The 18,501-nt window shown below is 42.8% G+C and overlaps 1 protein-coding gene across 5 annotated transcripts in view; it reads right to left on the reverse strand.

Annotated features, from left to right (window-relative positions):
- LOC140191890 (bromodomain adjacent to zinc finger domain protein 2A-like) overlaps positions 1 to 18,501 on the reverse strand; it is a 140,395-nt gene that overhangs the window by 75,513 nt on the left and 46,381 nt on the right. For all 5 annotated transcript variants that reach the window (XR_011883953.1, XM_072249715.1, XM_072249714.1 and 2 more), the window contains exons 2-5: positions 14,840 to 15,433; positions 8,240 to 8,455; positions 5,294 to 5,494; positions 1,292 to 1,504 (exon numbers count right to left, since the gene is read on the reverse strand). Coding sequence is in view for 4 of the 5 variants with exons in the window: in XM_072249714.1 (XP_072105815.1) it covers positions 1,292 to 1,504; positions 5,294 to 5,494; positions 8,240 to 8,455; positions 14,840 to 15,433 (1,224 nt within the window). In the remaining variant the exon portion in view is untranslated. The remainder of the gene's footprint in view (positions 1 to 1,291; positions 1,505 to 5,293; positions 5,495 to 8,239; positions 8,456 to 14,839; positions 15,434 to 18,501) is intronic.

Below are 18,501 nucleotides of genomic sequence, written 5' to 3' on the forward strand. Positions count from 1 at the left end.
TAAGTATTGCACTGTTCTACTGCCATAAAACAATAAATTTCAGTACATACATCAGCGATCATAAACCTAATTCTGATTCCAAACCCTGGAATTGCCTCCCCAATAGCCCTGTGACAGTGCATTCACCGGAAAGTCTGTAGTGATTCAAGGTAGCAGCTCACCACCACTTCCTCAAAGGAGATAAGGGATGGGCAATATATGCTGGCCTTGCCAATGATGCCCACATTCTATAAGTGAATGTAAAGAAAATATATATTTCACTTGTTTAAATGCCCATGTTTAATATCCTGACCTGATGCCCACATCTTTCTTGACAGTAGCAAATGTTGACTTGGGAGGTGTTTCCAAAGTAATGGCATGCAATATGTAGATAATACACACTGTAGTCACTGTCTTAACTTGGCTCCTCTCTCCACAGATACTGCCTGACCTCTTAAGCGTTCCCAACATTTTCTGATTTATGTTTCAGGCTGAAGAACTTGCCTTCTCTGAAGAAAAATCGTGAACTAGATGGGTTTTCTGGTCGTTTCAGGGTCACCATCACTGATGTCAGCTTTTAATTCCAGATTTATTTTGTAAACTGACTTTAAATTCCCAGCTGCTGGGGTGGGATTTGAACTCATGCTTCTGGAAAACTCTCCTTGTAACTCAACCGTGATACTACACCCAATATCCCAACATCTCAAATTTTCTATGCATTATTAGAATTATATGTTAAACATATTGGAGTGTTTCCAGACCATACAGCTACCTCTGCAATCTTGAGCAGCAGAATATTGGTCACAGAATTCTAGAGGCCCTGGATATAATACATTGCCATGGAGATCACAAAAAATACCGAGGAAATAAAATGGATTGAAGACAACGTGGTGTGCAGTAATGGTGGGTGGTGGGGGGGTGGTTTGGGAAGGAGGTGAGAAGGACAGCAGAGATAAACACACAGCTTAGTGTTAAGTTGAGCTCTCTGGGTCTGATTTTTGTCAGGGTTTGGTAAGACTATTGGGCCTCAGAGCTTTCTCGAAAATAGATAGGGGGAAGGGGTTAATTTAAACAGAGTCAGTTTAAGACAACCTCACACATAGATGACCAGAGCTTGTGAGATAGTCACCTGCCAGCTCTCCTGACCCGTGGAATGGTCCATGGCATTTGGAGAGAAGCAGCCGCAGAGAGGGAGAAATCACCAGTGTTGATTTGTAGCTTTTGCTCTATTGCGTTGCCATGTTACGGCTTAAGGCCTCTTCAAACAGGGAGGCAATTACATTTTGGTAGAAGATTCTGAGACACGACTCACCCTGACCCTTGGTAGAGGATGGTGTGGGAGCTGCTTGCATCTGTGCCATCTTCGCAGGCTTTCTGGTGTGTGTGAGGGATTCCGGGGAGCTGGTGCTAGCAGCAGCTCTCTCACCTTCGATATCGGACAGCACGAGGGATGACATAGCCAGGTTTTCGGCTGCAGCATCACGGTCCTTGCCAATATCAGCTTCATTGTCCGCATCAATGATATCTGCAAAGTTGCAAAGCAGGGTGGTTAAATGAGAATAAAAGAAAAGCTTTCCACAACCAAAAGTGTTTGACGAGACTGGTAAATGCTTGTTTTCAGTTCCAAAACACACGTGAGTAAGGCTCATTCAATCTGAACCCCCTCAGTGCTGATTTACAACTTAACAAAGATACCCAAGGATTGTTTCTGAGTCAAACTGGGATTCTAGTCCTAGGAACTGACAGCTCTATTTTGGCCCAGTTGCCGACCTGATCATTTCCTTCAAGCGTTTTTGATAACATGGTTTGCTGCTCAATAATTCATCAGGGTTGGTATCTGATATTGCCAGTGCTAAAATCATTGCAATTGCAGCTGTGGTCTCCATTTGAGAATGTTTGTTGGTGTGTCAAGTTTTCCCCTTCATTGCTCTGGTTTGGACCATCGCAGTCTTATTTTGCCACTTGGATGTGCCACTGAAGTGGCAGTGTGTATTTCAATGGTGCATTTGTACCTGCCACCTGGAGCCTAATGAAACCTGTGGCAGTGATTTGACAGGGAGGATTCCAATACACACAGTCACAGAACATTACAGCAGGGATACAGGCTCTTCAACCCAACCTGTCCATGCCCACCCAGCTGGTCAGTTTCCTGCACTCGGTCCATATCCCTCCATGTACCTATACAAATGCCTCTTCTGGCAGCTCATTCCATATACTCACCAGCCTCTGAGTGAAAAAGTTGTCCCTCAGGTCCCTTTTAAACCCTTCACTCATGCTGAATCTATGCCTCCTAGTTTTGGGCTCACCTACCCTGGGGAATAGACTGCTACTATCCACCCTATCTATATTTCTCACAATTTTAAATATTTTTATAGGTTGTCCCTAATTCTCCTATGTTTCAAAGAATAAAGACCGAGGCAGGCTAATCTCTCCCTGTAACTCTGGCCCTCTAGTCCCTGCAACATCTTATGAATCTTTTCTGCACTCTTTCCCGTAACAGGGTGACTAAAATTTTACTGTACACAGTACTCTTAAGCGTGACTTCACCAGCAACTTCCAGCTTCTATACTCACTGCCCTGACTGATGAAGGACAGCATGCTAAGTGCCTTTTTCACCACCCTGTCTACCCGTGAAACTGCTTCTAAGTAACTATGCACTTGTACTCCTCAGTCCCGTTGTATCACACTGTCTCGTGCCCTATCACTTATAGTCCAAGCCCTACATTGGTTTGAGTTCCAAAATGCCTCACCTCACACTTGCCTGCATTAAACTCCATTTGCCACTCCTTGGCCCATTTCCCTAAATGATCTAGAACCCCCCCCCCGCCCCGTAACCTACAATAAACTTCTTCACTATCAACAACATCTCCAATTTTGTGTCATCCACAAACTTACTGATCAAGTTTTGTACATTCAAACCATTTCTATAAATAACAAATAACCAGGATCCCAACACTGACCCCTGTGACACACCACTAATCAGCAGCCTCCATTCTGAGAATCTGCCTCTGCTTCCTACCTTGGAGCCAATTGTGAATCCACCTCATTAGCTGACACTGGATTCCGTGGGCCCTAACCTTCCAGACCAGCCTACCATGGAGGGCCTTGTCAAAGGCCTTGCTAAGGTCCAAATAGACAACATCTCTTTCCCAGCCAACACCTACCTTCTTGGTTACTTCTTCAAAAAACTCTAAAAGGCTCATCCAGCAAAACTTCCCATGCTGACTCCTCCTAATTAGACTTGGTCAATCCAAATACCTCAGAATTTCTCCAGTAACTTCCTCACCACTAATGTCAGGCTGACTGGCCTGTAGTTCCTGCTAACCTTCTTAAGCTATGGAACAGCATTAGCCACCTTCCAGTCTTCAGGAGCTTCATCAGTGGCTAACAATGAAGCAAGTACAGTATCTCCGCAAGAGCCTCTGCAATTTCCTCTCTAGCCTCCACAAAGTCCAAGGGTGCACTCTGTCAGACTCTGGAGATTTATCCACCTTAATAAGACCATAAGGCATAGGAGCAAAATTAGGCCATTTAGCCCATCGAGTCTGCTCTGCCATCTGATATTGACTGATTTCCTCCCCCCTTTTTGTTTTCCCTTATTCCCCTGGCCCCTTCACCCCTTCTCTTTCCTCATCCCCGCCATCAAAACCTGCCCAATGCCCACACCTTCCTCCCTCTGGTTCCCCAATTCCTTCCTTTTATTTCAGAGTCCACTATCCTCTCTTACCAGATTCTATCTTGTTCAGCCCTTTGCATCCTCTACGTCTCACCTCCCAGCTTTCCACATCATCCCCGCACTCCCCCTCCCCACCTTTCTACATTCTGTCTCACTGCACCTGATTCACCTATCATCCACCAGCTCATGCTCCTCCCCCTTCCTCCACCTTTTTATTCTGGTTTCTGCCCTCTTTATTTCCAGTCCTGGTGAAGACCACAGCCTGAAATGGCAGCTGCTCATTTCCTTCCATAGATGCTGCCTGACCTGTTGAGCTCCTCCAGCATTTAGTGTGTGTTGCATTAGGCCACAAATGTTTGCCCATTATCCTGCAAACTGCACACATCAAAGACTTTGACTGGACTGCAGTGCTGCCTCGCCTTTGTAGATGATGGGACCTGGCACAGATAAAGTAGACAGCCAGAGATTTATTCCCAGGGTGTAAAATTGCTAATACGAGGGGGCACACTTTTAAGGTGCTTGGAAGAAGCACTGTATATGGCAGGATGTAAGGGGTAGTGTTTTTTTTTAAAAACCAGAGTGGTAGGTGCATGAATCACATTGCCAGGGGTGGTGGTAGAGGCAGATCCATTTAAAAAAAAACTCTTAAGTAGGTACGTGGATGAAAGAAAAAATGGACGGCTATTTGGGAGGGAAGGGAAGTGTTAGGTTAAAAAAGGTCAACAGAACATTTTGGGCCTAAGTGACTGTACTATTCTATGTTCCATGTTCCTTGCCCTGCTTGCACTTACCCTATCTGCACCCCTCATAATTTTGTATACCCCTATGAAATCTCTTACGCACCAGGGAATAAAGTTCTAACCTATTCAAGAATTCCCTAGAACTCAGGTCCTCAAGTCCCATCAACATCCTTGTAATTTTTCTCTGTAGAACCTGAGGCCACAAGTCTCAAAATAAAGGGTTGACAGAGATGAGGAGAAATTTCTTTACTCTGAGGGAGGCGAATCTGTGTATTTGGTAGATTTTTAGACGGTAATAAAATCAAGAAATAGATGATAAGGCAGAAAAATATTGCCGAGGTAAACATCATTGCTTAATAGCAGATCAGGCTTAATGGACCATATGGCCTACCTGCTTCTGGTCTCATGATAAAATGCCTTCCTCTTGCCTGGATGAGTGCAATGTCAGCAACTCTCAAGAAGCTTGACAGCATTAGGATAGAGCAGCTACCTTGACCTTATTCACCAGCCTAAACATTCATTCCCTCACCACTGGTAACCATTGGCTGCAGTGTGTACCATCTATAAAATTCACTTGTAGTTACTCACCCAGGCTACTTCAACAGCATCCTCCAATCATGTGATCTCTACTGTCTAGAAGGACAACGGCAGCAGGCATATGGGAACACCATTATCTGTTAGTTCCTCCCCAGGTCACACCATCACCATTTGGAAATAAATCACCTTTCCTTGAACATTACTGGGTCTTAATCCTATATTTCATTCTCCATCAGCAGTGTAGGAGCATATTCACCGTTAAGAGTATAATGGTTCACCACCACCTTCTCATGGGCAATTATAGATGAGCAATAAATGGTGGCCACACCAGCAACAACCATATATGAACTTTAAAACCCACCTTTCTTCAGTGATGGTGTTTGTGCAGTCATCAGAAGTGAGGCTGAGTTCTGTGTTTCATTGAGTGAAGTTTTGAACAGGTTCATACTTTCAAAAGAAGGAGCAAGTGTTGAGTCAGTAAGGGAGAAGGCAGGGACATCCTGTTTCAGAGACACCTTCACTTCTGAACTCTGGCAGTCATTCACTGCGTTATTAACCTCACCTGCAGAGTCAGTAAAGACGGAAAGGAATTAGATTGCGCAAACTCTGGAAACAGACATCACTGAAATTTCTGAATATTTTCTCTTCCTTGCCTAAGGGCATTGATTGTATCTGCTCCATTACGATTGTCTAAGTGAGAAAGACCAGGTAGAAAAACTAGAAAGAAGTGGGCCGTACAATGGCTTAACAGTTAGAGCACAGAACGATAGAACATAGAAATTTACAGCACATTACAGGCCCTTCAGCCCACAACGTTGTACTGACCACGTATCCTACTCTAGAGACTGCCTAGAATTTCCCTACCACATAGCCCTCTATTTTTCTAAGATCCATGTTCCTATCCAAGAGTCTCTTAAAAGACTCTATTGTATCAGCCTGCACCACCATCGCTGGCAGCCCATTCCACGTACTCACCACTCTGCGTTAATTAAAAAAAAACTTACCCCTGACATCATCTCTGTACCTACTTCATAGCACCTTAAAACTGTGCCCTCTCGTGCTAGCCATTTCAGCCCTGGGAAAAAGCCTCTGGTTATCCACAGGATCAATCAGAGCTGTTAGCACAGTTAGAGCTGGATTCAATTCTAACATTGGTTATTGTCTGTTTGCAATTTTCGCATTCTCTCTGCAATGGCATGAGCTTGCTCCTATGTCCCAAAGATGCATTGGTAGGTTCACTGACCACTGTAAATTACAGTGCAAGTTAACTGACCACTGTAAGAGTTGATGGAATAGATAAGGGTTGATGTGAGAGAGAATAGATTGCAGACCCACAGGAAAATAAGGAGAGATGGAATGGGACTGATGGAATGGCTCTTCTGACAGCTGATGGGCCAAATGAGCCCTTCTGCATTGAAAGAAATTACCCTTCAAGACATGTACAGCTTAGAGACTTATTGGGCATGACACCTATCAATACAACTACTTGCTCTGTGCAGCACAGTGTTAAGCAGTAGGGTAGTGTTTCATCATGACCATAACCAGGATTTCTGACGCATGTGCTTTCAGTTTGAACAGTTACAAGCTCTAACACAGGAGTTCCCAACCTTTTTTATGCCACGGACCCCTACCATTAACCAAAGGGTCCGTGGACCCCCGGTTGCGAACCCCTGCTCTAACATATCCTACAGTGCCTTTCACAACCCTGTCAGGATGTCCCAACTTTTTTTTTAATTTTTTTCTATTTCCTTACAGGACATAACATTGGTTTGGCAAGGTCAAACGCATTCCACCTGACTGTGGGAAAGTGCTAAGGGGGGAATAGAATCAAGTAATTCGCTTTAATTTTGGAGATATAAAAGACAGGAATCTTTTTAAATTCTTCCTCTCTTTTGAAGCAGAGATCTTATACAGCAACTTGAGAAGGCCTTGGGTTAAGATCTCACCCAAAAGCAGCACCTTTGACACTCCTTTAATACTCTTCAACATTACTCTGGTGTGCCAGCTTTAACTTGTGGTCCATTGTCTCCAGAATGGGACTTGGATGCACAGCAATGTGCCTCAGAAACTAAACTGAGCCACAGTTGAACGGGTGCTATATTAAGTGATATTACAACAAGGCACACTTTGCATAATATCCCAACATTGTATGGTGGAAATGCAGAGTCACTGAAACAGCCCCTTCGACTCACCAAGTCTGTGCCTACCTTCAACAACCCATTTACACTAATCCTACATTAATACCATTTTGTTCTTCCCACATTCTTAACAACTCCTCCCAGATTCTACCTGTCACCAAAACAATAGAGGCAATTAACCCACACACCTTTGAGATGTGAGAGGAAAAGGGAGTACCCAGAGGAAAGCAACGAAGTCACAGGGAGAATGTGCACACTCCACACAGACAGCATCTGAAGTCAGGGTGGAACACAGGTCTCTGATTCTGTGAGGTAGTGCTGTTGCATGAAGGAATTGAGGATACCAAAGAGCCAAACTTTCATAGAATGGGCAGCAACGTGATCAGTGAGCGTTAAAAGAGGCAGCATGCTCTCCATGAACATGATCAACTCCCAAAGTATGAGGAAAATTTGATTTGATTGAATTCAGAACAGAAGTTACTGGAGGCAGTGCCCTTACAACAATAAGGGAGTCAGGAAATTGTACTAAGAGGCTTAATACTGAGCTACTAATAAACCTGAAAAGCCCTAGGATAGATAGACATGTCCCTCAGGCTCAGTCTGCAGTTCATGTTGAGCTGGGTAATTTCATACAGCTTACAGAAATAAATGTTGAGGTCTTACCTTATCAACAATGAACACTGTCACTTATTCTACAAACACAGGGCACAAGCCTAGTTATAATGAACCACATTAGGAGGGTTGGGGACCTTAAGGCCCTCAATCCTGATTGCCATCCAATGGGGAATGTGCGCCCTCTCTCCGAGTTCCTTGCTTCCGATTGCACATGACATGCTGGTCCTTTACCCCCAACACCAAAGAGCTGCCACCATTTGATCCATCATGGGACAAAGAAATAATACCCCTTTGATCATTGCTTTGCTGACCAATCCACAGATAGTCTATTCCAAGTCTGTTCCAATAAGGATCAGTAGTGAATAAGTACATGTGGAAAAAGAGCAGTTCAGGAGGAAAGGCATTCAGTCAAAGGTGAGTCCGCATCACCAAAAAAATAACTGCTTGAATTAAAGCAATGCTGCATCCCATTTAGAATTAAGCTCAAAACCATCCACAAACCAGAAAGGTAGCCTTGAATTAAAGTGACGCTGTGTGTTGCAGGGACGAATTACCTGTGTGTTGTGACAAGGTAGATGGCACCACCAAGGCTGGATCGTGAGGAATTTCCTTCAGCAGAATATTGAAGTTTAGAGAGTTTTCAAGAGTCTGGTTGCCATCGTAGCTGAAGAATATATGGGTGGGGATGTCCTGGGTTGTGCCCATTTTCAGTTCCTCTGTCTTTGGCTCGATGCAGTCGCTAACATCATTGTCACAATTCTCTCGGTTCTCTGCAAAATAAACAATCCTTCTCTAATGCTTTTAAATTCCTATCCATGCATGGGTTTAATGGAGATCAAAACCTTTAAGATCTGCTGTGGTGTGGGGTGCAATGGAAAGGGAAGTGTAGAATGCAAATAGTTACCTGTCGAATATTTGTTTCAACTATGTAAACGTAAAAGAGTTAGGACGTGATTTATACCATCCAAGAATATTGACCTAACAGCAATTAACCTTGGCACTATTCTCAATAGATGTTAACCTTTCCATAGTACATTTATTGAAAAACTAAGTTCAGTGCAGCTGGCTCACACTCCTAAGAGGCAACACATGCTAAATGCTGAAGGAACTCAGTAGGTCAGGCAACATCTATGGAAATGATTAAACAGTCGACGTTTCAGGCCGAGACCCTTCTTCAGGACTGGAAAGGAAGGGGAAAAATGCCAGAATAAAAAAGTGGTGGGGGGTAGGGAGGGGAAGGAGGATAGCTAGTAGGTGATATGTGAAGGCAGGTGAGTGGAAAAGGCAAAGGGCTGGAGATGAAGGAATCTGATAGGAGGGGAGAGTGGACCATAGGAGAAAGGGAAGGAATAAGGGGCCCAGGGGGAGGCAATAGGTGAGTGGAGAGAAGGGCTAAGAGGCCAGAGTGTGGAATAGAAGAAGAGACAAGGTGGAGGGAAAAAAATTACCAGAAGGAGAAATCAATGTTCATGGTATCAAGTTGGAGGCTACCTAGAAGGATTATGGTGTTGCTCCTCCACCCTGAGAGTGGCTTCATTGTGGCAAAAGAGGAGGCCATGGTCTGACATGTTGGAACGGGAATGGGAATGGGAATAGGAATAGGAATTAAAATGGTTGGCCACCAGGAAATTTCACTTTTGCTGGGTGGAGCAGAGGCGCTCAACAAAGCAGTCCCTTAATTTCTGATGGGTCTCACCAATGTAGAGGAGGTCACATTGGGAGCACAGGATACATTGGGCCCTGAATGGAGGCAAAGGAGGATGTGAATGGGCAGGCGCAGAATCTCTGTCGCTTGCAGGGATATATGTCAGGAAGGTGATCAGTGTGGAGGGACAAATGGACAAGGGAATCACAGAGGAAGCAATTCCAGTGGAAAGCAGGGTAAAGTGGCATGCTTTTCACACAACCTGCAATGGCCTATCTGAATATTTCTATAGTTTCCCCAATGCTCTCTTCACCCTGACGCTTCCCTTCACCCCACCCAATTCATCAACTTGATGGATTTGTGTTTCTTATGTAATTGCTGTAATTTTGATCTGTGTAACAAAAATAAGCAACCATTCAGCCAATCATGCTAGTGCTGGCCCTTTACCACAACAGTTTAGTCTAATTTCAAATCCCTTATCTTTTTGCCCACATCCTTTTTTGGCTAAAGATCTAACTGCTTTTGAAACAACATCTGTCTCTAATATTCCCAAGGACCACCAACTAAGGGCAACCATTAGAAAGAGTTAGAAGAACCTGGGACACCTTGCTCATCATGACTCAACCTCACTACGCCCATTCTTATATGGCATCTACCAGTCCCTTGGAACAATCCAAGTATCCAAGCGACTTTGGACAGTTAGATGTTGTGCCTCTGATACCTTAATGATATTGCTGTTTTTTTTGTCCTTACTTTAATCCAGTCTGCTTTTGATAAGGAGACAAGTCCTGAAATGTTAGGGCATACTCTTTCCTCTACAGATTTCAACAAAACTGCAGCCCCTTTCTGAAATTTTCTTATTTTATTGACATGGAGTAATGCAGTGTCCTTAACTTCAGGTCTGTACTGCGTGTTTTCATCATCCACCCAGCCCTTCCCCTCCTGTCCCCACGCCAGCACATTCTGCAACACTTAAAGTGAAAATCAAGTCTCTGGTGAGAAGTTTCATGAGAGATTGGTGATTGCAATGGGTACTATTTCCTTCCTGTGGTATACCGCACTATAGTTAAGTTTCTCTTGAACTGATAAAGTCATTTTGATAATTCATAGGGCATCTGGTAGGTTTTCTTGATTCCAAAAAAAAACTTCCGTATTGTAGGCCTGTCTTTCATTAAAATCAATTAATAACATTAATATTGATTATTGTTGGGGATAACACTTTTACTTATTATGTGACATTTTATTAATGGATATCGTGCTCTTTAATTTCTTACATCTCTTTTTCCATTTTTCTGGGCTGAGGGGCAGTTATTGTGTTTGATGACTATCCTATCCTTGCATTTTATAAGAAATTTTACTTGAATGTAGCTACTTACAGAATGCTGCATTCAAGCAGCTGGATTTCCTCGTAAATTTCAGGCTCAGAGTCAATACCTACATTACCTGCTTAACTCCCCATTATTTTCTGAAAGGGGAGTTGTCTCCCATTGATGTCACTCAGTGCCACTGCTGTTAAGCAAACTCCAGATTAGGCACTTGGTGAAGGAACCCTGATAACTAAACTAAACTTGTCAGTTTCAGAGCATGGCTCAGAAGCACATAACACTATTAGACTATGTGAGATCTGTACTAAGACTGCATGTGCATACATTATTAATAGTGTACCTACTCACTGCAGTTATCTCTGAATCTCTCCGTAAATGGATAACTGGAACGGCAAATTTGCAGATGACACTAAGATTGGGTGTGCAGTGGACAGCAAAGAAGACCATCAGATCTTGCAGTGGGATCTGGACCAGTTGGAAAAATGAGCTGAAAATGGCAGATGGAATTTAATGCAGACAAGTGCAAGGTGCTACAACCAACCAGGGTAGGTCTTACACAGTGAGCAGTAGGGCACTGAGGAGTGCAGTAGAACAAAAGGTAATACTGGTCCATAACTCATTGAAAGTGGCATCACAGGTAGATAGGCTCAAGAGAAAGTTTTTGGCACATTGGCCTTCATAAATCAAAGTATCGAGTACAGAGGAAGGGATGTTATGTTGAAGTTGTACAAGATGTTGGTGAGGCCTAATTTGAAGTATCGTGTGTAGTTTTGGTCACCTACCTACAGGAAAGATGCAAGTAAGGTTGAAAGAGTACAGAGAAAATTTACAAGGATGTTGCCAGGACTGGAGAAACTGAGTTATAACGAAAGTTTGAATAGGTTAGACTTTATTCCTTGGAAGTGTAGAAGATTGAGGGGAGATTTGATAGAGGTGTGCAAAATTATGAGGGGTATAAATAGGGTAAATGCAAAATGCAAGCAGGCTTTTTCCACTGATGTTGGGTGGGACTACAACTAGAAGTCATGGGTTAAGGGGAACCGGAGGGAAATTTCTTCACTCAGAGGGTCATGAGCATGTGGAACAACCTGCCAGTGCAAGTGGTGCATGCAAACTCAATTTCATCATTTAAGGGAAGTTTGGATAGGTACAGTGCCTATAAAAAGCATTCAACCCCACCAACCCCCCCCCCAGAAGTTATCATATTTTATTGTTTTACAACATTGAATCACAGTGGATTTAATTTGTTTTTTTACACTAATCAACAGGAAAAAAAATTTTCGTGTCAGTGAAAATAGATCTCTACAAAGTGATCTAAATTAATTACAAATATGAAACACAAAATAATTGATTGCATAAGTATTCACCCCCTTTAATATGACACACCAAATCATCACTGGTGCAGCCAAATGGATTCAGAAGTCACATAATTAGTTAAATGGAGATCTGTTTTTTGAGACCTGTGCAATCAAGGTGTTTCAATTGACTGTAGTGAAAATACACCTGTATCTGGAAGGTCAACTGTTGATGAGTCAGTACCTTGGAAAAAAAACTACACGATGAAGACAAAAGAACACTCCAAACAACTCTGCAAAAAGGTTATTGAAAAGCACAAGTCAGAAGATGAATACAACAAAATTTCCAAGTCACTGAATGTCTTTGGAGTACAGTTAAGTCAATCATCAAGGAATGGAAAGAATATGGCACAGCTGTAAATCTGTCCACAGCAGGCTAACCTCAAAAACTGAGTGACTGTACAAGAAGGGGACTAGTGAAGGAGGCCACCAAGAGACCTATGACAACTCTGGAGGAGTTACAAGCTTCAGTAGCGGAGATGGGAGAAACTGCACATACCACAACTGTTGCCCAGGTGCTTCACCAATCGCAGCTTTATGGGAGAGTGACACAGAGAAAGCCACTGTTGAAAAAAACTCACATGCAGTCTCAGCTAAAGTTTGCCAGAAGGCATGTGGAAGACGTTGAAGTCAGCTGGAAGAAGGTTCTATGGTCTGATGAAACCAAATTTGAGCTTTTTGGCCATCAGACTAAACACTATGTTTGGCATAGGCCAAACATTGCACATCATCAAAAACACACCATCCCTACTGTGAAGCATAGTGGTGGCTGCATCATGCTGTGGGGATGCTTCTCTGCAGCAGGCCCTGGAAGGCTTGTGAAGAAAGAGGATAAAATGAATGCAGCAAAATACAGGGAAATCGTGGAGGAAAACCTGATACATTCTGCAACAGAATTGCAACTTGGGAGAAGATTTGTTTTCCAGAAAAGACGATGATCCCAAGCATAAAACTAAAGCTACACAGGAATGGCTTAAAAACAACAAAGTTAATGTCATGGAGTGGCCAAGTCAGAGTCAAGACCTCAATCCAATTGAGAAACTGTGGCGGGACTTGAAAAGGGCTGTTCACTCATGATCCCCATGCAATCTGACAGAGCTTGAGCAGTTTTGTAAAGAAGAATGGAGAAAAATTGCAGTGTCCAGATGTGCAAAGCTGATAGAGACCTATCCACACAGACTCAAAGCTGTAATTGCTGCCAAAGGTGCATCTACTAAATACTGACTTGAAGAGGATAAGTACTTATGCAATCAATTATTTTGTGTTTTATATTTATAATTAATTTAGATCCCTTTGAGGAGACCTGTTTTCATTTTGACACAAACCAGTCTTTTTCTGTTGATCAGTGTCAAAAAAAGCCAAAGTAAATCCACTGTGATTCAATGTTGTAAAACAATAAAAACAAAAACTTCTGAGAGGAGGTGAATATGTTTTATAGCCACTGGACATGGATAGGAGGGGTATGGAGGGCTATGCTCCAGGTGTAGGTCGGTGAAACTAGGTAGCTTAAGTGGTTCAGCATGGACTAGATAGGTCTGTTTCTGTGCTGCAGTTTTCTATGACTATTAGACTCAGATTGACTGCATTCTCTGCTGTTCGCTTCTTTTATCACTCATTCCCTCTGCCTCTGATATCTGTCACTTAACTCATTGGTACCTTGTCAGTGTGGGAAATTAATGCATGTTCTGGAGTGCACCGTAAATGGTCAGTGTCAATGTCAATGATAGCAATTCACTTCTGGAATGTGCTCAAAAGATCCAACCAGAGCGGATTTTCACAATTTATCATGTCACTTTTCACTTGTAAATTTTGCCTGGTTCAACTTCAAGTGCAAATTGAAATGCAATGTACAGTGGGTTATTCTGCTGATAAACTGGATCTCACTACTCCTTTGTAAGTGATAAAAGATCATTTTCTGTTCCACTCTCAGCACTCTTGTACATGAGCAGCACTGCTGTCCAAAACAAGCCCAAAAGTAGCTGCTCACCTTGAAAATGCCTTCCAGGCAATAAATACCATAAGCTCTAGACTTTACGATTGAAAATGCTTGATTGACAGCAGAACTGCTGAGTGATTGGAGGGGTGCTGTCCTAACCCCCCACCCTTCCTCTCTGTCTTTATGACCTCAAAGTTAAAACAGGTAAAAATTAAAAGCCAAAGGGCAACTCAAAAATGTTTAAGTAAAAAACAAGCCCAATTCTGCTTACTGTTGATAGATTGGCAACATAATCATTGGGGAAACTAAGGAATAATTGGTCTTTGGAAATCAGATCACCTTAAAGTCTAACTAGCATTAGTACACCCTTTTAATTTTAAAACATTTAACAGAGAAATGTCTCCTTTGACATGGCATCTCAACTGTTAGGCTAATCTTTAATTTTGAATACTTAAAATCACTTGTGGGAAATTAAAGAATATCCCATTTTAAATCGATAGGATAATTATACCATGTAAAGTTATTGCTTTGTTCAGTCTAGGTGTGCCATCATGATTATAAAGTTTAATTGCTTTCAATCTTCTAAAACCTGGTAAGGCTAGACAAGAAGCTAGTCTTGTTATGATCTTGCACTTTATCATTTACCTACACTGCATTTTTACGACAGCTTTTACACCTTATTCTACCTCAATGCACAGTGTAATGATTTGATCTGTACTAACAGTATGCAAGGCTGCATCTTGGTACACGTGACAATAATAACCCAATACTTAACTGCTATATCTGATTCTAGCTGCCATGGTGGGATTTCAACTCATGCCTCAAATTATGAGGTCACTATGCAACTGCTACCATTTAGCTTCCAGCTGCCTTTCCCTCCATATAAACCATACCTGACTCTTTATTCAGCATCCCCACAACATCTTCATACTCCTTGCTGCAGAAGAGATCCAGGTCGGCTTCCTCAAGATCCACCAGGTGTGGCTGTGAGTTGCATTGCCCATACTGGTGATCAAAGGGATAAGGGAAGGAGTGAACCTCTTCAAACATAATCCTCGTCAGCTCAGGGTTTGGGGAGAAAGACGGTGTTCCATGGACCATGTCAAAATGAATTTTTTGAGGAGAACACAAGTTGTAAGGATCAAAATCCAAACTGCCAGAACTGCTAGTCCTGTCATCGTACAACTTCAGTGCTTTGGGTACAGAAGGCGGCTCAAATGGGATATCTTTGATAGCAGCTTCAAAAGGACCAGTTGGCTGGTGCTGTCCTTGAGACGGCAGCTGAGACAGCAGCACCTTCTCTTTGAGGATGTCCGCGTTTGTGGCCTGGTACTGTCCGCAGTCCCAGTAAAAGTCATATCCGCTCATTGAGTTGGGGTGGGAGCTCGCCACCTCAACATTCGTTGCTGATGTTGGAGAAAAGGCCTCAGATGTAGTGGCTCCAGAGTCAAGTGTCACCCCCTTAACATCAATCTCGCCGTTCATAGCTGAATACATAGAGAGAAATAAAATGTTTGAAACCACTGTATTTTTTAATACTTTTTACAAGATATTAGATGAATTAATGTACGACTAAAGTCATAGTTTAATCACTTATACACGAGCTTGTTTTTTTAAAAAAAAGTACTATTCACAGTATGTAGTGGTTCATCCCCACTGACTAGCAGAAAGCTGTATAGCAGTTATTTAACTGTTTATCACCTTTCTCATTTTTCATTGGCTAAGAGTTAGCACATTACCCACGTGATGCAATTGTGCAGCCAGTGATTGGTTTATTCTTATCTAAGGAATTTTCTGTTATCTCGACTATAAAGGTAATGGATTTTTCAGAGGCGCCATCTTCTTTCTATCTTTTTCTTTTCTCTTTGCCTTCTCTGCTTTCCTTCTTAGCGCTTCACTTAGTTTGCTTAGTATTTGTATGTTTGTTTAAACTTTTAAATAAATGTTCAGTAAGAATTAAGACTCACCATTCTTGACCCCCAGAAGAGCCCCAAGGATCAGAAAAATAACAGAGATCCAACAAAAGGCTTCAATGTAAATTCCCTGATATAGGAGGTCATTCAGCCCACTGAGTCTATGCTGGCCCAGACAGAAAACCCATTCCCCCCACCAATTTTCCCTGCAACCAACTCTCCCCACTCCTCAGATGCAACACACACACACACACACACACACGTGCGTACACACGCACACAATTTACAGAGGCCAATTAACCTACCTGCACATCTATGGGACGTAGGAAGAAACCAGAGCACTCAGGAAAATGTGGAGTTTTGAAGGGAGAACGTGCAAGCTATACACAGACAGCATCAGAAGCCAGGATCAAACTAGTCTCACTGGCACCGTGAAACAGTATCAGATATGCTCCCGTGCTATCCTATAAAGTATTTCCTTGAGTGATCTCTGGGTTCCAATATACCGGCCCATAACCTATTCAAACACGAGCTGATTTACGTTTTTTAAAAAACTGGTTCATCTTTGCTCAAGGATTTCCAGGCAGAGAGCGTAAAGCAAACGTGGATCCCAAGAGTTGATTGCTGTCCCTTTTCGCATCTCTGATTTGAGAAGTTGGCTAAAATAGGCAGCTGCTGTCAGTAGGGTTCTAGGAAATGACAACAATTTGCAACTGCCTAGTAGTGATAACATAGAAAATTATCCCAAGATGTCTTACACAAGGATAATCAGAGAAAATTGCACACTGAGAAAGACCTGGAGATTGGTTGAAATCTTGGACAAAGGAAAGCAAGAAAGAAGGATAAAAGATGAGCTATATTTGTCACATGTACATTGAAACATCCAGTGAAATCTTTGCACCAAGGACCACAGTTTGAGGATGTAACAAGAGCAGTCCACAAGTGCGTCTACATAGCATGCCCACAACTTACAAAACCTAACCTGTACATCTTTGCAACGTGGGAAGAAACTGGAAGGCTCGGAGAAAGCTCATGTGGATACAGGAAGAACGTACAAACTCCTTACAGACAACAGCGGGAAATGAATCCCAATCTGTGATCGATGGTGCTGTAAAGCATATCACTACGCTACGCTATTGTGATGGCCTAGGACATGTTTAAAGAGAGTGTGGGGGATAAGCTGCCTGTAGCCAATTCTCCAATGAAAGTTCAAGGGCGTCCAAGACGTGGCGCGCAAGCAGATGGAAGAACAGGTTTCTGGGGACTGGTTGTTGAATTGGAGAAGGTCAACTTAAGTTGAGAACAACAGGCCATGGGGGTGTGAAGCCTGAACCCTGACACCCCATAGATGACATCACCAAGGGATAGAGGATTTAGGTGAACGTGTTTGACTGGAGGGTGAACAGAGCCAAAGACAACAGCCTCGGGGAATTCTGCAGATACCAATGCAGAGTCTCAAACACAAGAGATTCTGCAGATGCTGGAAATCCAGAGTAACACACACAAAATGTTGGAGGACTCAGCAAGGCTATGGAAAGGAATAACTGAATTGAATTGACTTTATTACTTACATACTTCATATACATGAGGAGTAAAAATCTTTGTGTTACATCTGTCTAAATGTGCAATTTATAATAGATATTATGTACAACAGGACAGTCAATGTAACATAGAAATACAGTTGCATCAGCATGAATTAAGCAGTCTGGTGGAAGAAGCTGTCCTGGAGCCTGTTGGTCCTGGCTTTTATGCTGTGGTACCATTTCCCAGATGGTAGCAGCTGGAACAGTTTGTGGTTGGGGTGACTCAGTCCCCAATGATGCTATGGGCCCTTTTTACACACCTATCCTTGTAAATGTCCTGAATCATGGGAAGTTCACAACTACAGATGCGCTGGGTTGTCCGCACCACTCTCTGTAGAGCCCTGTGATTGAGGGAGGTACAGTTCCCATACCAGGCAGTGATGCAGCCAGTCAGGATGCTCTCAATTGTGCCCCTGTAGTGTTCTGCCGTTTTCACCACACAGCTGGTGTGTGCAGACCATATGAGGTCCTCGATGACGTGTACACCAACGAACTTAAAGCTGTTCACCCTCTCAACCTCAGATCTATTGATGTCAATAGGGGTTAGCCTGTCTTCATTCTTCCTGTAATCCACAACCCCTCCTTTGTTTTTGCGATGTTGAGGGAGAGGTTGTATTTTTGGCACCACTGTGTCAGGGTGATGACTTCCTCCCTGTAGGCCACCTCATTGTTATTTGAAATTAGGGCAATGTAGTGTTGTCTGCAAATTTAATTAGCAGATTAAAGCTGTTGGTGGCAACAGGGTCATGAGTATACACAAGAGTAAAGGAGGGGACTTAGTACACAACCCTGAAGGGCACCTGCATTGAGAGTCAGAGGGGCAGAGGTGAGGGAGCCCACTCTTACCACCTGCCGGCAATCTGACAGGAAGTCAGAGTTTTGGGCCGAGACCCAAGTTACAAATGGAGTCAAAATGAACAAGAGAGATTTTTTTTTTTTGCCCTGACTAGTGGAAGTAATCACATACGTTTCCCCCAATATGTCTTGTTAAGAACCGTCACCAGCAGATGATGAAGAACTGAGCAACAGAGAAGAAACTTGCAGTAACTGACTCTTCTC

The sequence above is a fragment of the Mobula birostris genome, chromosome X, assembly GCF_030028105.1.
Source record: "Mobula birostris isolate sMobBir1 chromosome X, sMobBir1.hap1, whole genome shotgun sequence".
In the NCBI taxonomy this organism is placed as follows: domain Eukaryota; kingdom Metazoa; phylum Chordata; class Chondrichthyes; order Myliobatiformes; family Myliobatidae; genus Mobula; species Mobula birostris.